General features: G+C 39.6%; 1 protein-coding gene across 2 annotated transcripts in view; it reads left to right on the top strand.

Moving 5' to 3' along the window:
* The first annotated feature begins 12,340 nt into the window (after positions 1-12,340).
* The window catches only part of MID1 (midline 1), a 97,087-nt gene continuing 88,359 nt past the window's right edge, over positions 12,341-21,068 (top strand). For both annotated transcript variants that reach the window (XM_009962198.2, XM_086460726.1), the window contains exon 1: positions 12,341-13,000. In XM_009962198.2, the coding sequence (XP_009960500.2) occupies positions 12,341-13,000 (660 nt within the window). The remainder of the gene's footprint in view (positions 13,001-21,068) is intronic.

Below are 21,068 nucleotides of genomic sequence, written 5' to 3'. Positions count from 1 at the left end.
AGAACAGCAACTTCAGAAACATTCCTTTTGCTTGTGACAGGTTTGGCCAGTCCAGGTCAGCCTCCTGTTACGGGCCTGGACGCTGCCAGCCCTCACTTAGGGCTGGGTTAATCGTCCACAGGGCTGTGCTCGCCCTCGCTGGGGCTGTGAGGCATCACTGTCTCACTGCAGCCTCCCACTGCAGCTGGCGGGTGCGTTGCTGGGATGCTCTGTGAGAGGATCCATTTCTTTCTGCCTTCTCACCCCACTGAGGCTTGTGAGGGAGAGGAGGTATTTTGCTGTGGACGCAGCATGAACGGCTGGCTTTGGGAGCACGGATCCTGGCGGAGGCGGTTAGGTGGAGCGGGTTTTCCTGCAATTGTAGGGGAGATTTTCCTGTTGTGTTTTGGCCACGACTTGTCTCACAGTTGCAGATGCAGTCGGTGCTGCCACAGGATTACTGGGACAGTGATGGCTGCTACTGCCTGTCCCAGCTGAGCTGCCGGTGCTTTCCGAGAGGGTCAGCATGGTCCCTGTCTCTGCAGCAATGTTTCAGCCAGAAGATATAGGGCGGGATCCAGCGGTGGGTATGCAGCTGAGCGGCTTCTGGGGAGCTGGAGCCGATGTAGGCTTGCCGTTGCAAGTAATTTAGGAAGTACTTTATAATGCGTTTAGCAATTGTAAGGGAGGAGCTGAGGTTTGCTGTTGCTGTGATGAATAATCTTTTTGGTACTGAAAACTCAGGAAAAAAGGGAACATTTTATCCAAGAGTGTTTTTTGTCTTGTGCTTTCAAACAAGGGCTTATTGTTGTCTTGTTAGTTGTCGTAAAACTGGTAAGAGAGATAAAGGGGGCATTAGCATCTTCATACTGTTAATAACATCTGGAACATTATGATAGTTTTAAAAATATCACATGAAGGCTGAGATACATGTTTATATGAGAAGAATTAAAAAAAAAAATGTTTATTCCCTAAAGCCTGCTCCACTCCTTGTGCAAAGTCTTTCAAATCCCATTTATTTATTTATTTATAACTGATGAAGTTACATAACCTAAGCGATGATGAGTGCAAGTATGATGGCCAAGAGACGATGTTTTTTCAAAGGGTGTACTTTTTGGCACAGGTATGCTTAGGGTGATGGTCTGGTCACTACAGTTATTTTATACGCAAGTTCTGTAGCCACAAAAGCCCACAAAACAGGCCACGGAAGCATGCGTAGTCCACAGGTACAGAATTTCTAATGTGATTTTCCCAGTATATTTCAAGCTGAGCAATTGTCTGAGAACAAGATAAGCTGACATTCAGTCAATTTTTAAAGTAGATATTTAAAAAGCTCCTGGAAGAAAAGGCTTGAGGCTGGAGTTTGTGCAGACGCGTGTCAGTAATTCTTTCACGAGTGCTACTCTCTGTATTACAGTAATGATGACCTTCTTGCTAGCTGACAGGAAATGTACAATTTATTCCAGTTTTTTGAGATAAACTGTGAGGCTGTATGTTGTTGATGAGGATGTAGGGGGGAATCAAAGGGATGAATTAAGCTATTGTTTTCTCTTTCCATGCTATCTTAAAAGCTACTAAACTATTTTGTGAGTGACATTAAGAACCTTTTACTTGAGAGGCTTATCTGGGGTATTGATACAGTTATTCAGAAGCAATCACTCATTTTAGTTGTTTTTTCCTACTCCCTTTTGGGATGTTCTGAAGAGTATCTGCAGGACAATTAATTTGAGGATGTCAAGTAAACTAGTGAATAGTCCAACCAAACTAGTAAGTAGTCCAGCCACCTATAGGCAATAGATCTTTTTTGTGTGCACATGTGCATATGCATACGTGTGTGTATGTTTGGCAGAACACAGCCATAGCACGGTAGTGAAAAAACATTTTCCATTCATTTCATGAGGCTACTCAGCAAGCTCTTTCCCAGGATCAGGATCTGCTTGAGCACAAGAGAAGAGCTGTACGAACCAAACATCACCCACATCTTAGGGATGGAGGGAACTGAGACTAAGTAACAAAGACTCTGTAGTGACAGCTCCAAAAGACAAAGTGAGCTTAAATTTAATACTAAATCTTCTGGCTGTTGTATGGTTTTCTGGTTGATGTCAAGTGAAGCACAGGTAAATTGGATCCTTTTTTTCTTATCACTTCAGCAGCTGGATTAGAAACTGGTGTTAACCTGGTTTCCTAATTTACTTTAGCTCCCAGAGCACCAATCTGGTCATCAGCAGAGTTTAAAAAGACTAGTACTATTTACCACTTCAGTTTCTAAGCTGTAAATTACTTTGCTGATACAGTGCAGCTCTTTGCTGCTCTTAATTTCTTTGCTTGAAGCAATGAATTTTTGCCGTGGTGTGGTTACTAAAAACCTGTGAGGCAAGATTATAAGGCTGTGGTTAATGATTGGTTTTGTCTCAGGTCTTTAAAAAGTCTTTAAAGGATGTGAATGTATAGAAGATGATACTTGAGATCACCAGAGTTTATTGTGGTGTGTTTCTGTTAAGTAACACTTTCTCAAGAAATAAAATATGTGTGGGCGTACCTCTGGTAAGCAATAAAGCATTACTTGCTCTTTGCAAAAGCACCACCTGACATGACTTAGAAAGTCCTCAAGAGAGGTTAAGTGGAAGCTTGCCACCTTCTTAGGATTTAGCTTTATTAGCGGGGAATGAAGGCTGAGACTTTGCATCTCATTGTGAATGAGGGGTGGTACCTCACTGAACAGGCTGGGTTGGGATGCCAAACCCTTGAGTGGCTTAGAATGGCAGAATGACCGGCTCTTGTTAACCACCTCGTACAACTCTGTGCTCCTTTCTCTTCTCAGTTGATTTTGCTGTTTTCATTTTCTGTCCTGTTGTGTTGAGGTCAGAATTTTTACTCTTGCACTGTTTTACTCATGCTCTAACCAATTTACGTTATTTGGGTTAGTAGTGCCATTTGATAATGTCAAGCAATGTAAAGAGAAGACTAGTAAAGTAGTTACTACACTCCTTGGTATTGTGAGTGGGAGAAACTTAACCCTTTGAAGCCTGTTAGAGAGCTGCAGTGGGATGGCAGGAAGGACAGGGATGAACAGTTGGAAGGACAGGGGTCTTGCACCTGTTAATGATCTGCAGTATAAGAAGGCAAGCTACAGTTTTGCTAAAAAACTGTGAATAAAATACAGAAGTTGAAGCCAGGTTTGTTATGTCAAGTGGGCTGGTCTTAAGACTTAGTGCAGACCTCACTGTATCTGGTTCACAGGAACTGTGTGCTCTTCATGTGCAGCAGGGACCAGAACCATTTGAATTTAGAAAAATCCCCACTCAGTAGTGGTGGCTGGAAACGGGTTGCTTTGGGACCATTCTTCTGCAACTCAATTCAGTTTTTTGCATATCCTCTTGGATCTTTAAATACAGAGTGATAGAAATGAGGAACGTTGGAAGAGAATTATTGGAAGCAAATTTTACGAAACAAGTGATTGTTGAGCTCATAAGAATAACAAAGAATAGATGTAGATTCTGCATTTTCTTTTTTTAAAGCTCAAGAACACTGGAAATAGTTACTTTTTAGTTGATGTCATCTTAATTTCTTATGTTCTTAGTACCTTTCATACCTGGAATGAAATAAGCACATCTAGAAAGCACAGATCACTTAATCCTAAAGATAATCTAAAATAGTTTAAATGAGATGGGCTGATGACTATTTCTTTCTGTTGACTACCAAGGGACCCTACAGAGACCATTTCAGATGAATGCCACCGTCTGTGTTTAGGAACAATGGTGCAGCAAGAGAGTGGAACTGGTTTCTCATATTTATTGTGCTATTGATTTGCTGGAAGGTATTTGCAGATTTTAGGGGCCAAAGAATGCTCCTAAAATCATTCTGTGAATGGAGAACAGGAACTTAGTACCCCAAGGTGGGGTGACAGAAGCATCTACATTGTGGCCCGAGTGACACCAGTAGGACGGGAAACACCCCCAGTCCTCTTGGAGCAAGTCTCGCGGTCTGGCAGTGGCCCGTATGAGTGTTCTGCTACCCAAATGGAAGAGCAGCCCTGCCGGTTCCCATTTTGTTATTCCCGGGCCCAGGAAGCCCAAGCTGGGTGTTTCCTGCACCAGCCACAGAGGTGTCTGTCAGAGGTCTAAAATAGATTACCTTCAGAACACAGATGTAATTTGTTCCTTACCCTCCACCCTCCCACGGTTCACAGCTAATTTCCCCTTCTAATTACCTGATTACAATCTTGATTTTTAAGTACACTATGGATCTTACGGAGTTCAGTGTGCTGAGAGTACAGTAGACATAAATTAGAAGGAGCTCCTCAATGTCGGACAGTGGGTTTTTTTGCAGTCGCTAGAACCTCTTTGTAGTCTTTGCAAACGTGCAGAATATAACTCCAAGAATGTGTGTTTGTTCTTTTCAAAAAAATTAAAAAGCTTTTATAGGTTTTTTAACGATCGCATATGAGGAGCAGAGAGCAGGACAGCAAGAGACTAATGTATGCCTTGTAATGTGGTAGGGATAGCTTTATAAACAAAAGGAGCGTCAGTTCAGCAAAAGTGCATCTTGTAGGTAATTTAAATTCAGAGTCTTGCGTGGTAGGTGAAATCACACCTTCATATTTGTTTTTCCTTGGACGTTTCTTGCTGCTATTTTAAACACACTCTTTCTCCCTTTGATAAGAAAGCAGACCTTGGGGTTCTTCCTTGAGAACTTATAATGTCATTACCTAGGTGGAGGCAATGATTATGAATTTAAGTAGTATTTACGTTTCCCTTTACTTAGCTGCAGGGAAAAATTCATAGGACAACTTGGTGGAAAGCCACACTAAGATCTTCCCTGAAACCTTGCAGTAGCTTAAGGGCCCCAGTGTTTCCAAGCTGCACTAAATTACGTATCCATGTGTGTGAACACATATGACTAGAAGGAATATCCTGAACTATTTCTGGCTATTTCTATTGCTGTATAATCTGTGCTAAAGATCAGGGAGTACCATGTCACCTAAGGCATTATACAAGTGAAATTCCCAGCTGGGGAAATGTGAGAGATTTCCAGCTCTACTGTGCAACCAAAGCCCTATGAAAGCTGATGGGGTTTAGTATTTACTCTTTGAGTAAAATTATTTTACCCTTTTTTTTTTTTTTTTTTTTTTTTTTGCAGAGTAGTAGCCACCATCTAGTAAGCCCTTAGCTTGAAATGAGAGAGAAAAAAATTTGTGTGGTATATAGCAACTTGTCCCCTTTGGAAAGTTTTTGGGGTTGCTCCAGTTGTTGTTTGCCATGCTGCCAGTATCCACCAAGATGTGAACCTGATTCCTCAATATTTGTTTTTGTGTAGTTATGATACACCCCGGAATAAATACTGATTTCTCAAATGAACAGCGTTAATTTGGTTGAAGGGTTTTTTGGAACAGACCTTCAGCCATAAATTTGTTGGGAGGTCGCTGCTGATGCCAGTAGACCTATGCTGATTCACATGTGCTAAAGATTAAACAATCCTTTGCTTTTCTTCCCCTGAAGCATTTTGAGGAAATATTAAATCTTGTGTCTAAAGAATGTAAAGCTATGAGAGTTGCAAGAATATTAAAATTAAAGGTCACAAAGCATTCCAAATGTATACTAGTATAGGTTTATGCACACATGAGTAATATTGTATCTAATATATTACTATAGATTATATTAAATCAGCTATTTATTGATTGCTTTGGGATTTACAGGACATGATTTTTTTTTATTATTATCTGTTAGCTTTTGAGGCTCAGTTCTTGTTTTAGCTCCCATGAGAAGGAATATGTGATGTTGTGCCAAAGACCCTAATTCTGTGAGATGTTCTTGTCTCACTGAATAACATTCAGCTTTTTGAAAATACATTCTCCTACTAGCATATGTTTCAACCAGCAAGGGATGTTGTCTGGGCTTTGTATAACTACAAACAGCATAGCAGATGTGCTTTTGCCGTATTAATATCCTTTAAATGTTGCAAACAACTATCTCAGCATCATGGAAACACTGCATGTAACTTACTTCTAGACAAGGCAGCTAATCATTCTTCTGTCAATGAAAATGTATGAATAGGATGAACTAGTCATTTTCTTTTATGCTGAGTATTTGTTTTTGCATATCAGGAGCTGTTGAACAGGCACTATCCTTTGAATATTTATTAATTTACACTACTTTGATAAAAAGCAGTGGGAAAACAAGTATTTGCCTGCTTCAGACTGTTTGCAGCTTGCTTTCTTTAGCATTACAGGAGTTTTCATTAAACATTTCTAATGAAAAAATTCCAAGTTTTGACTATTAGTTGGTTTTATACTGCTTACACAAATTACACTACTTCCACAAATATCTCACCAACTGAACTGCTGGCAATTACTAACGTCACCAGTACTCATAGACTTCAATGTCCGTGCTGCAGAAGGTAGAAGCTGTTAGTGGACTTGGGACGACGTGGGCTACGAAGCAGTCCATTGGTTTAATCACATTTGAAATGTTTAGTGAATGTGATGCAAAACAATCACATTCGCTTCTTGGAAGGAGAAGTTATTCCCAAGACAATTTTGTATATAACATAGAACAGGATAGAAAATGGCAAAAAGAATAGCATTTTCTTTCTTTTTTTTTTTTTTTTTTTTTTTTTTAGAGCTAACAGAAGAAATTGCCAGTATTTTTCTATTGCCCATAGCAGATTTTATGACAAGAACGTAAATTTAAAATTTTCCTTTTATAGTGCACTTAACAGAAAAATACTGCCACTTTGAAAACTACAGCTGTGTACTGGGATAGTAGCCTGCTTAACCACTACATAGTTTACTGAGGAATAGTGTGTGCGTTGACTGTTATTCCTCTTGTAAACCTAGGATACATATAAGTATGCACACAAGCATACATACATGCATAACACATTTTATTACATTTCATACACACATGTTCGTATTTTATATCAAACTTCATTTCGTGTTTGTATAATGGCAGTTTAATAAATCTGATTTTCTAACTGAAAAATTTGGCAAGTTTTTTCTAGGAAAACACTTAATCTTGAAGTGTTTGGTCTTTAATTTAGCCTGTGGTCTTATGTCCATTTATGGACACTCCTATATATGAGTTTGGGGGACCAGGGCTGAAATAGCCTTACTGTAATAGGCATTTGGTAGTAGCCTTAACGGAACAAATTGTTAGAGAACATTATTAGCAAAAATGCTGTTCGAACCTGCTTGGTTCCTGTTCGAACAGGTCCTGCCAGGAGCCTGCTCCAGCACGATCTTCCCATGGGGTCACAGCTGCCTTTGGGCATCCACCTGCTCTGACATGGTGTCCTCCAGGGGCTGCAGGTGAATATCTGCTCCACAGTGTCCCTCCATGGGCTGCAGGGGGACAGCCTGCCTCACCATGGTCTTCACCACAGGCTGCAGGGGAATCTCTGCTCTGGTGCCTGGAGCACCTCCTTCGCTCACCTTGATGCCTACTATGTTGTTTCTCGCACATATTCTCACTCCTCTCTCTGGCTGAAGTTGCCGTTGCACAGTTTTTTTCCCCCCCTTCTTAACTATGTTGTCACAGAGGCGCCACCACTGTTGTTGATGGCCAGCACCGTGTCCATCTTAGAGCCGGCTGGCACTGGCTCTATAGGACATGGGGGAAGCTCCGTCTTAGAGCCAGCAAGCACTGGCGCTGTTGGACATGGGGGAAGCTTCTAGCAGCTTCTCGCAGCAGACACCCGTGTAGACCCTCTGCTACTGAAACCTTGCCACACGAACCAAATACAATATTTTAGGTGTTTTGCCTCAGACAATACCCTTCAGAAATACCATGTTCTTGCCTGAGTAAGTGTACTGAGTTAAGGTGAAGGATGTCCTTTGGCAATATCACACTATAATTACTTTGTTAGTACAACAAATATAAATAATTATCAATATTATCGATCAACTAGTTAACACCAATGAAAACCGGATAAGTATAAAGACCATATCAGCTCACTAGTTGTCTCTCTGGTGAACATTACTAGTTAGGCTGAAATGTCCATTTCGGATCCAACTTTAAAGAATGTTGTTAGCCTCCTTGAAGTATTTCATTACTGTAGCATCACCAGGTCCTATGGTATTAGCACTGGATATTTGTCTTTTTCCCAAGGAGGTTAGTAGGATAATTGTTTTGGACATTAATTGCAATTTTCTGATTGTCATTTGGATGCAGAGAGTGCTAGGCTGTGTACAGGAGCCATACAGGGGTATTTGCTGTGAGAACAGCTCCACGTAGCAACATGTGGTTTGCAATATCTTTCTAATAGCAGGTGATTTCTTCAGAATATAGAAGTGTGTTGCTTCCTGTGAGGAAGTGCTTACAGTTCTGGTTCATGGAAGTCTTCCTCCAGCAACACTTTCTGGTATTTTTATCCTGCTGCTTTGATATACATAAGGAGTGATGTTTCAGAATGATGAACTGCATATTTTATGTCCTCTTCAGGAAATGTGTTTTTGGGCTTTGATTACTAGGATCTCATGGAGAACAGTGGTAACAGTCTTCTGAACTTTGGTGGTATCTCTGATACATAATTTTTCATGTTTAAAACAAATGGAAGCTTTAATACAGCATTTTTGCAGCATGGCACTGCATCCAGTTATGAAATAACTTGAGGGTTTTTTTTTTTTTTTCTGTTCAGCTTTACTGGTACTTAACATACTGATATTTATCTAGTTCAGCTTTAGCTTGAATTTCTCTCATGTGTCTCAACTTCTGAAAAGTTTTGGGTGCTCTTCTGTGGCATTAGTGCCACCTGCAGAGTATGCCATGCTTAAAACAAGAGGTACAAAGATGCTAATTCCGCTAGGGTTAGTAGAAGTCTTGCCATGAGCTACATTGAGATCATGATTTCATTTACTGCATTGCTTACCACATAATGCATAACTAATTGTTATGTGCTGAGGAGATATCACTAATCCAAAGTTACTTAAGTATATTTTTGATTTTAAAATACACTTGTCTTTCGACAATCACTTTTACTTTGATGTTTGTTCCTAAAGCTACCTCTCGTGGGTAGAAAAATAAATCTTCTCATTTCAATGATGCTTTGGTAATAGTATAATTTTCTGCCAGTAATTCCAATTTTTTGTAAATATGAAATTGTGTACTCAAAATTCCTTCTGTCCTTTCTGTGTCTGGAGGCTGTCTGTGTGGCTTTCAATTTATGGCCCATGTTGAATATGGAATACGGAATACAACCATATGCATATATAAACCATGCATATTGAGTTTCTGCCTAATCTTGTAGTTTACTGTAGCTATGGTTTCTCTACCACTCTCAAGAAAAAAGAATTGCTGAATATGAAACTTTAAGGCAAGGGCCAGTGAGTTTGAAAGGTTTTGTAGCTGGATCAGCAGCATACTCTGTATTTCAGGCACCAACCTAAAAGTAAAAGCAGAATTGCAGTCGATTAAAGAGTAATCATTGGATTGCCCAGAAAATACAGCCCCTCTTCAGTGCCTCTTAAAGGATTCATTATTCAGTCCCAGATGCAGTGTGTTTTGACTTACTGGCAACTGCAGAAGAAAACAGGGAAATGTATTTTTTTTTTGTTTCTATCAGTATGCTTAGCTTTGATTACCTTGGAAGACAGGCTCTTATTCCAAGATGTTTACAGTCTAAGATCAGATTTCGACACCCTTGCTCATACTGAATAGCATTAGTCAGGGCTGAGCTGCTGCTCATTCAGGTCAGATAGATCAGAATTAGTCATCAATTGAGACGGTGGTATTTATGTAGAGCCATGACGGCGATTCAAACATCTTTCCATGAGGCAGTGATGCAAATGTTTTTTTGCTGCTTTTATCTGTTTATCTGTATCTCTTTTTTATATAAGTACCATAAAAAACCCTTTGGTTGAAAAGAGTGCTTTAAGAAGGAAATGGAATGAATGAAACTGTTTGGCACATGGAGGAGCAGGAGGGATTGTGTACAGAAAGGATAGCATGGAAGAAAGCCTCTTATTCCCAACACAGTCCTAAGAAACAAACTCAAAAGGCTGGCAGGTTTTTGACTGGACTGCCGATAGATGAGCAATGGTTAGTTTGCCTTTTTAAAATATTATCTCCTGCCAACCCCAAATCCCCTTCTCCCATTTGCAGTGCAGCATTCAGCCTGCAGGATAAGTGGATGATGAGGTACACAGTTGTGGTGTGGAAGGGATTCAAACAACATGAATGAGATTTTGATGTCTAGGACTTCTGTGATACATAGAGTGAAGGGGAGGAAAGACATAATGTTCTTCATTTGCAGAAAAGGCTTTCATCTCTTCTATGCTGTGTGGATATGGCTGAGGAGAGAGGAGAGGAGTTGTCTTCCTGCTTATATCAAATTGCCAGGCCTTTAATTTTGACCAGATGTACCATGCAATTATGGCAGCTGATGGATAGCTATAAATTAATTAGTCTTTGCAACCTGAACTTTATTTCAAGATCAGCATCACAGAAGATAGAGGAAACCAAATTTTGTGAAGGGATCAGTGTGTTTTTTAAATGCTCAGATTTCTTGACAGGATAAAAGGACACATTAGTGCAAAGAAGTAGAGTATCCTAATTTCTAAGCATACCTCTAGAACAGATGCCTTGCTGCTGTTCCCACAGAGCAAGAAGGACAAATACCGATGGACAGTCTGAATCTTGCCTCTGTTTGCTGAACTTTCCTTTTTCCTGTGCTTCATATTGGGGTTATAGGTGGCATTCCCGTCACTGCCACCATGCACCCAACGCTAATTGTCATAAAGTACAGAAGGTTTAAGCACGCTTGGTTCCCAAGGCTGCTAATGAGCCCTGAGCTCTTCTCACCCTTAATGAACCAAGGTTTGTTTGTGGGGGATTGTTGTCCATCCCTCCTTTTGCCTGGTCAGGGGAAGAGGCAAGCGTTCACACAACCAAACAATGACTTTACAGTGTAAAGGCGATGCAGCTGTGCCATCTGAAGCTGTCCTCAGTTATGAGCAACAAAGCTTAAATAGATTGTACTGTGAAGAGGTACAGCTCTGTGAGTGTGAAGCATAGCTTTTGCTTCTGCTTCACTGACCTGTCTGCTTGCGGCAGCGATGGGCCTCTGACAGGAGCTTAGGCAGGGAGAGCTGCGTAGGGCGACTCTTTCAAAACCACTCTCTGTAACGCCAAGCACAGGAAAGGAAGCAAAATGAAGTTTCAGTTGATCTCTGACGGGGGTGTACTGCTGCATTCTCCAGAAAATCCCATGCCCTCCATTTAAAAGTCGTTGATTCCCAGTCCACTTCAGGTGATTAATAAGGCCCTTAAAGCAAGTGGTAGTTCATAAGTTTTAGCAGTAGAGAGTGAGTACTCACGCAAAAATGGAAGCACGTACACACACAAACTCCTGCTAGGCAAATCACGCATTTCAATGTCTCGCTACATTTTACTGTCTTGCTCTCTAGAGACTCTTCTTCTACCAGAGGTTAGGATCATCAGAAGTTTGGGCTAAACTACAGTTTATCATTTACTTAAGCCACCTTCTTTCGGCATTTCAGTTACGACACTGTGCAACCCTGTAGCTATATTTATCTTACTACCAACATGTACATGATATATTTTTGGGCATATACATGTGCACAGAAGAACAGGTACATATAAATAGTTACATATGTCCTTGAAATATGTAGGGGAAGTATATTAGTATATTATGTCTATATCATACATATATGTTAAAAATTACATGCTTTCTAGAAACACTGTTCCCTGTATATATTCAGATACATACTTACATGAGTAAACACAGACATGTAGTCTAAATTCTGTGCTATTGCAAATTTGAAATAATGAAAATTTCAATCTGATAAAATAATTGTTAATTATAATAATAATTGTAAGGTTATTGGTTATAATACTCTGGACTAATCCTTGCACAATGCTATACAAAGGGGAAGATATTTAAAAAAGTTTTACTACTAGGTGATGAAGCCAAAAGCAGCATCTGCAGAAGAAATCTGATTTTGCTGCAATAGGCTGTTTGAAGGTCATCATTTCAGGTTTTAATAATGCACAGAAACATCCGCTGTTTTCCTCGATTGCATAAGAGAGAAAGGGAAAGAGAAAGAAATTAAGAAGGAGCTTTTGGTTTGCATTCTTAAGTGAACGGGGTGGGGGGGGCGGGAGGGGGAATAAAGCAGTCCAGTTTTAAATACCTTTATGTGTGCATGTTGCAGGTTCAAAACTTTAGATTGCTCTCCCGCCCGGCGTGGTGGGTTGATAGCCCCAGGAGCAGTGGCGAAAGTTGACAACCCCCCACGGCTGACCCCTCATGTTCTCTCTCGCCTAATCGAATTTTACGTGTGTTTCCAGATAGCTGATCAGCTTCCCTGGATTTCGCTGACGCCACAGGAAAGCTTTGCCTGAAGATGGAAACACTGGAGTCAGAACTGACCTGCCCTATCTGTCTGGAGCTGTTTGAAGACCCGCTGCTGCTGCCTTGCGCTCACAGCCTCTGCTTCAACTGCGCGCACCGCATCCTGGTCTCCCACTGCGCCACCAACGAGCCGGTGGAGTCTATCACCGCCTTCCAGTGCCCGACCTGCCGCTATGTCATCACCCTCAGCCAGCGCGGTCTAGACGGGCTCAAGCGCAACGTCACCCTGCAGAACATCATCGACAGGTTTCAGAAAGCCTCAGTAAGCGGGCCCAATTCCCCTAGCGAGACCCGCCGGGAGCGGGCATTTGATAGCAACAGTATGTCGTCCTGTGAGAAGGTCCTCTGCCAGTTCTGCGACCAGGACCCTGCCCAGGAGGCGGTGAAAACCTGCGTTACCTGCGAGGTGTCCTACTGCGAGGAGTGTCTGAAAGCCACTCACCCCAACAAGAAGCCATTCACTGGCCACCGTCTCATCGAGCCCATCCCGGACTCTCACATCAGGGGATTAATGTGCTTGGAGCATGAGGATGAGAAAGTTAACATGTACTGCGTGACCGATGACCAGTTAATCTGTGCCTTGTGTAAACTGGTCGGGCGACACCGTGACCATCAGGTGGCAGCTTTAAGTGAACGCTATGACAAGCTAAAGGTTAGTGCTACCTATCGACCTTTCTAGCCAAGCAGCATGTGGTTGGGAAGGAAAGTGCCCTTCAATTGTATGCTAAATTGCTCATTTGGGCAGGGGTTGGGAAAGGTAGGCGCGTGGTCTCTAATCAGATGAGACACACATAGAGATCTAGCTGTGCATTTGCTCATCACCATTGAAATGGCATTGGATTTTGCTTAAAGAAAGATTCCTCGGTCGTGCTTTGATTTCTCTATAGCTATCATAGGGAATATGCAGCGTATACTACCGTTTAGGTGAATTTTCTTGCCTACCTACAGCTTTATTCACGGCGACTCGCAAGGTTTAGGGCTGACTGCACAGATACAGGCACTGACAGAAATGTCAGGCATTCTTTGCGTATGCTCTGCAGTTGATTATTTTTTGTTTGGTTGATTTCATTGTGAAAAGTCCTTTTCATCGTTGCTAACAGGCAATGTATTTATCCATGCTGGCTTCAGGGATGCCAGCTGCCTGTCCAGGCAGGGAGACCAAATGCTGACTCCTCTCTTCCCGCACTGCCTCCCACCTGGGCTCACAGGCTGTGCAGTCCTGGAAACAAAACCAGAATTGTTTCTGAGCTTCTTGTGGCATTCCCAAGGTTCGGTGAGCTCCTGGCACATCTCCTGCCAGGTAGCCGGGTGGCTCCAGCAGCCCCCTGACCCCGTGCAGGGCGCCCTGCGTGGGGTGGCAGTGGGCGTCCAGGTCGTAGGGTGCTCTGGCAGATCTCCAGGCTGCTGGTGGAGACAGAGCTCCCACTGAACAGGGGGCCATGGCAAGTGGGCTCTCGCCTACCTGTGTGTATGTTCCTCTCATGCTGATTTAGGTGCTGTGCAGAGCAAAGACAGGAGTTAAGCACCCCACACTTTCCTTCACCCAGTCCCTCCAGACAGTTCGTATGTGCCTGTGCGTGGCTGGCATGGGGGGATTTTTTAAAAAGATGGACTGCAACTGAGAAACCACAAGTGCAGAGGGCAAAGCTTATCTGTCAGCCTTCTCACTTGGAATTTTGGAGATGGAAAAAGAAACTCAATTAGTAGGTTTAACTGACTGGAAGGGTTTTTTTTAAAATATCTTCAGACAAAAATCCGTGGCTATACACGTCTGTGATAACTTTATGTGAGCAGGTGAAATCTGCATACACATGCTGTTTGGGTTTTGTACCTCTGCGCATGTGCGAACATGCAGATCGTATTCTATGATTATTTTAACATAATGAAAGACACTACCTGGTCCTCATAACTTCTTTTCATCTCTTAAAGACTTTTTCATTTACTAAGGAGGAGTTGTTATTTTTGCTTTCTTTTTTTTTCCTAAACTGATTTGTTATTTTAATAGGTAAGAGTTTAGCCATTGATAAAATGGGGAACAGACTATAACTGTGAATAGAAGGTCCCTGGACTTACAGTACTTTTCAATAGTCCAATGGGTTTATATTCTTAACAGGTCTGCTGTTTATTAAGCTAACAGTGATTGAGCGATTGCATTTTTTATCAACTTTATATGAGTAGGAATGCACTACCTAACATGAAATACCCTCAGAATTAAATACCTGATAAGTATATTTTTGTGGATGTGAACAAGTATTAGACATTTCTTAGTGTTGGTGTACTTACATATGGCAAATCTTGAAAGAAGACTTTAAAAGGCATGTATCTTCTCCTGACATCATTAACTTCGTATTGCAGATAGGAAAAAAGATTCAGATTTGTATGTCATCTATGGCTTTTCTGTGCCAAGATGCCTAAGCAGACTCTGAATGGGTATCTCACACAGGCAGGCAACATTGACGTTAGATGTTACACAATTCAGCTAACTTGGCAGAAGCCTAATAAAGTAATTTCCGCCAGCCACCTCCAAGAGTAATTCAAATACTAATTTAATGGTTAGCGTAGGCCTGGGTCAGATAACTCTTTCCTTGCAATGGCAACTCGTATCATTGTTTGCAATATCTGTACAAGTTTTTTTTGAGATGTGGACTTTCTCTGGACTCAAACTATCTAAAAGTATGTTATACGGTTAGTTATTAAGCTGCATGAAATCCAGTTCCTGTCCTCTTTGTAATGAGGCAACCTATTTCACTTTGCTAATGCCAACAATGGCATCACTCATGCCAATTATACCTGCGCTTATGACGTATTTATGCTCTGAGCCCAGGAACAGTAGGCTAGGTGGTTTCCATCCAGATCCATCATCCATTCTCTGTTTGTAAGCGGGTAATCTGAAAACTATGTCTTTCCTTTGCTCATTGCCTCTTACGTCTCAGAAATTTGTGCTGGTTTATATATCAAACTCCAAGAATGATATTTTCAGTTCCGTAGATTGGCATTTATCCTTCAGGAATAAAGGAATGATACCTGTTCGCACCAGCATTTTGTCGCTGAGAGGCAAGAATTTCAGGACCGTTTTCATGTTCAGGTCTTTTCCTTCATAGATGCTGATATGACCTCTTGAGTCACTGGTCATGCTGCTAACGTAAATCTTAGGTATGAGCTTGCAGATGTTCTTTGTTAGCTTACAGATAATGTGCATGCGCCATTGGCAAATTCAGTGTTCAAGTGGATCAGAAAATCCCCATCTGAAAAAATGGTTTGTTGCATCCTATATTGGTGTTGTGGGGTTTTAAAATACATGGGGTTTGATAGATAGGCTCCCCAAATCTTAAAAAAAAAAAAAATCTGAAAGAATGAGCATGCAGTAGCCAATAGTATGGAGGATTCATTAAAAAATGAGTGGTTAATTGTATCTTTAGAAAAGAAGCAAAACCATTTCAAGTGACACTTTCTTTTTTTGTGGTTTTCTTTTCAAATCAACGCATTGTTGATGCTAACAACAGCAACTGGTGTTGCTCTGGGTGTCAAGCTATGCTAATTACTTGCATTCTTTTCCAGCGGTGTTACTAATTATTTAAACAATATCTCACCCTTCATTAAGCATAGGACAAAAGATGCCATTACAATCTAGCTCCTTTTGTGGCAAAAATGAAACCCCTTAATTAGGAGTTCTGTATACTTGTCCAACAGAGGCGTCTATGCTGAAGTGTGTTTAACAGTCAATGTAATAGCAATTGTGGACATCTGAAAATGAGAAAGTGTTTTCCTTTGGCAACTACGCCTCCAGCCCTGAGAGGTGCTTTTCTTTCTCAACTTATACTGGGGTGGAGGGGGTCGAGGGCACTTGTGTTCTTCCAGGAGCGGTCCTTTCTTGCTTAGTTACATGACCACATGATGTACCTTCACCCTTATAGTTGTTTTAGTGTTTATAGATGTGGTATTGGGTTTTTCTAAAGTAGATCATAGACATATGCATATTAAACATGGAAAAATTATAAACCATGACTGAAATTGAAAACAGGAAATATTCTAGTGAATTTATGAGGTGGTGGTCAAAACTGTGATATAAATTACGAATAATATTTAGTTACGTAAACGATTAGACTTTAAAAATGGAAGGTGCAAATGCTTGTGTATAGCCTACCGTATTAACACAAAGAAAATATTTATGGCTAATTACTTCTGATACTGATTCTTTGCTTTTTGTCTTGTTGCAATGAAAAGAAAAAGATTATTTAAAAGTATGTTAATTTTTTTCAGAAAAAATTCATAAAATTACCGTTCTATAGATATATTTATACTCAAGAACATGGTAAGAAAAACTAAAAAACAAGATTTCTTTTGAACAAGAGAGTTACAAAGTATGAATGGAAAGATATTGCTTATTTAATATTAGAGAAGAGCCATGAAGAGGTGTAACAAAAGAGATAGACGGTAAGCCGTATTTTTAAATGAGGTAAAGCTAGCATAACTCCATTGAAACCAATGTTTTTATTTGCCGTCCTATTTACTGAAAATCTGTCTGCTGACCCATATATTCTTGACAAAAAAGAATTTTGGCACAATTTTTGCTCTGGTTAGTCAAGAGAGATCTTTTGTTGGATCGAACTGCTGTAGGTTAGCTGTGGTTCTCCATGTTTTTGTTTGAATTTTATTAGTGCTGACGTGTATTGGGCATGTTCACGAAGGCAGGGCAGCCCTCTGAATGGCACTCAGCAATTCCAGGAACAAAAGGGAGCTTCTTGTTTGTATGGGTTTTACCTAGTTTTAGTGGCAGAATCCATGCACATCTATCTTTCCTACACTGTTGATTCAGGCTGTAAGGATTTATTTTTCTATAGTGCATCAATTCAGTTGCTCACAACTGTTTTTTTAGTGGGAAGCAGCCATAAACTGTTTCCACGTAAGGAGAATTGTATTCAACTCTTATAAGCCTACTTTGGCTGTGTAAAGGTAGGAGACTTTGTCAAGTCCACAGCTTCTACAAATAGAACGCAAAAATATGTCTGCTTCCCTGCTATGTATATTATGAATTAAAAACCCTTTCATATTTAAATGTCTTTGCAGAGATACTGATAAAATATGTTGAAGCTTTCCAACTATTTTTATTTTGCATTGTTTTGTAGTTACAGCTTGATCATTAACTGGAACACTGTGATACGATAAGAATCCAGCACTTACAAATCTATACTTGTACAAGCAGTGGGGCTGACAATCAGGGAACATTGGTTTCTGGACTTACATATAAATATATTATGCACATTCATGTAAATGTGCATCTATATGCATTTTATTCATTTTATGTGCATATTTATAGTGCTTGTGTTAGTATAAAAAGGCAATACTATGTATGTTTGTATGTGTGTTTATGTAGACTTGTTTGTCTAGCGTAGAGATATATGTAATTTCTAGTGATGTCTAAGTTCATGAATTTGAATAAATACACGTATGTCTACATTTTAAGTAAATATATACAGTTTTCATATATGTGTAGGTCAGTAAAAATATATTTGATCATATATATATATAAAGTACATGTTGTTTTACTTGGTATACATTTTTTAATACTCCATGTCTGTATCTTTTTTTAGTAGCTCAATATTTTCCCTTCTGAATTTAGTTTCCTTGTGTAGCCTTAACTTACTAACTTCCTATTTAGTGGAAGCTATTTAACTAAAAAAATCCAACTGATAGGTAAAAACATAGTATGTCAGTGTTATAGTGATATGTGTTATTACACATTTAGATAAGTGGCACTTTCACTTACGTTGTACTTAATGGATTCAGAGTGTAGAAAGTTAAATTCTATAGTGCCAGTTATGCAGGTTTAACATATAGTTAAAACACTATATCCAACCTGACAAAATGTGGAACTCGTAGACTTTCATTGTTACTAGTTTATTATTGGATTAGATGCAGCTTGATATTACATTATTATTAGATTAGATACTGCTTGACAGATATTTCTGTGTATTAATTTTTTTATGAAATTTAAATGTGGATGGTCACATCTGTTAATATAGATTATTATCTGATATTATTCAACCAGAAATAGATGCAAAAATATAACTAACTGGCTGTGCTTCAGTATTTGCAAAGATCCAAAAATATCAAGTTGTTGCATGGAAGAGGATCGGTGTAGGAATGGACTATTTTATTACAAAGGTTTTCCAGCTACACTTATTTTATTACATTAATATATAAATATTAAGGGGACTTTAGAACATTCTCTCTTTAGTCTGGTGTTATCTCAAGTGACTGTGTTTCCTCAATCTGGTATTTCTTTGGTGGAGTTAGAAGGATAGTAGAAAATGTCAATACAGTAGTAGCAACATTAGTCCTTTTTTTGGCAGTTATTTGGTTGGGGTTTTTTGTAAATTTTACACTATTTTAGTGTAGTTTGAAGTTCCTTGTGTTTATGACTGTAGATAATGAACTATGACATTAAAACAGTTATAAGTATTATGAGATTTTTTTTTCATTTTATCTGCCTAAATCCTTTAAATAATATAAGCCATTGTATTTTAAAACTTGCTGTCACAAATTTGACAGTTGGCAAGTCTTTTTCAAGTTGGCAAATATTTGCATGCTACTTTTTTCCTTCAGTTTTTAGTGGAAATGATGGTGTTGAAGGCATAATCAGGAAGAACAGGAGAATGAAATAAAATTGTAAATAGTATGACATTATTATCTTTGTTCTCATTACTCTGGTTTCCAGGGAAGCCAGACTAGGCATTAAGTAAAATGTATTTAAATACTTTTCCATGAATCTGGTCCAAACTATTCATATAACGGACTTTAAGTCCATATTCTAGCTCTGAATTTGCTTATTGTCATGACCTCTTGACCGATCCTTTGTTGCTTGTGCACTTTTAGATAATATGATGCTTGAAATTTGGTGGTGGAATATAAGGCATGACAGATATTTCCTCAGAAAGAGAATTTGTGTTTAAACAATAAATAATAAAGCGATAAAAAATAAAGCAATAAAAATGGAAATGAAGCAAATAGGTGAGATTAAGGGCAAATAACAAACAGTTTTAGAACATTGGGCAGAGGTTGACCCTTTGTTTAGGAAATGTAGTGTCTGCCCACCAGAGTGACAAAGATAGAGCTGGTAACAGGGAAAGTTACAAACAAGTAACCTTTCAAAGGCAGAACATTAAAGGTTTTAGTATAACAGTACATTTTCTTATAACTGATCAATAGAATGAGTGAGCTAATTATTTTAGTACTTTACTGGGGAATGACAAAGCTAGTTGGGGGAGTATGGCTAAAAACAACGACGGACAGTAGGCTGAAACTCAGACTCTTTGGTGGCATTGAGAGGTGTGTGAAGGGTATGAATATGTATGTCTATGTGTTAGGTATATGTATTCTGAACCTATTTTAAGGTATAACCTTATTTTAATGCAAATATTTTAAAAAATAATGTGACATCTGACATTTTCAGACAAATGTGAAGGTGGTTAATAGTATGCTTTAAATAGGGAAAAAAACCCACCTCAAAACCTGGATGAAAATATCTCCCAAATAGGCATTGCAGAACACTCAATATTCAGATTTCTCTCAAGCTTTAATTTAATATGTTAAATTACTCCATGAAGAGAAATCCAAATTGCTTTAATTCTGCCCTGTAATGACACACAATCATAGAAGCATGATTAAAGCATTTTAGTTCTTCAACTTATGTTGAACAATTTTCATGACCTATTACGTTTTTCTTCATATTGTCTGATCTTAAAACACAAATCCAGCAATGATCCCAGTACCCTACTTTCCATTTCCAATTTTGCATGTGTACATCTGTTATGATTTTCTTTGGCCCTCTTTTCTCAGCAAAATGTACACTTCCTAGCAAAATGGTAATACTTGTAAATATCCTCAGCACTGTGAACCTATACATAGGAGTTCATACCAATCAGAAACGGTGCCTGATGTGGAAAGCCTGAATAGTCCATGGAGACGTAATCTGCTCCAGAAGGTCACAGGCTGGAAAGCCATGTTGAGTTGCTAAAGCACGCTTTGGACTCAAAGGCTGGGTGTTAACACTGTATGTTACCTCTTTCTCCCCAAAACCAGCTATCCAGCCCCCTATCTCCCTTGGCATCCCTTGACCCTCCATGTGGGAAGCCTTTTATTCTGCTGGCAAGGATGTTGCTGTCGAGAGTGACACCGAGGACATGGGGCAAGGGGATTCCTGCCCTTCACAGCTTTCACGTCTTGTTTATAATGCTCTCTCACAAATCAGACAGAGCCTGCTCTGTTTTCCAGCTATTTAAAGTCAGTGAAAAATGAAGGAGGAGCAAAAAAAAAGGGAAATTAGATTATTTTATCATAGTGTGACTATACTGATTTATTCCTAGACCTTTTGTAAATGCTTACTTAAGCAATTCTTAGCCTTTTACAGTATAAATGCTCAATTGAAAGCACATTGTCTTCATCAGTAAAATGCTTAGAACATGCTGAGTAGCTAATAAATAGTATATCACTGACTTTCTTGATGATGTGCCTATGGTGCCAGCAGCATTGCTTTTTATGATAACCTTTTTTTATTTCTGCAGGCTGGAGTGGAAGTAGCACTTGTTTTACCAATTTCTTCTTTATGTGGGATGGGGTGTTGGTCCTAAGCAATATCCTGGTGTATGACTGTCGGAGGGGAGCACATGCAGGGTTGTTTTAATGCCTCAGATAAAAACTTTACCTTACAAGTCCTCTCC

The sequence above is a fragment of the Leptosomus discolor genome, chromosome 1 (assembly GCF_034619465.1).
Source record: "Leptosomus discolor isolate bLepDis1 chromosome 1, bLepDis1.hap2, whole genome shotgun sequence".
In the NCBI taxonomy this organism is placed as follows: domain Eukaryota; kingdom Metazoa; phylum Chordata; class Aves; order Leptosomiformes; family Leptosomidae; genus Leptosomus; species Leptosomus discolor.
This window is presented reverse-complemented; position numbering and strand designations above follow the sequence as displayed.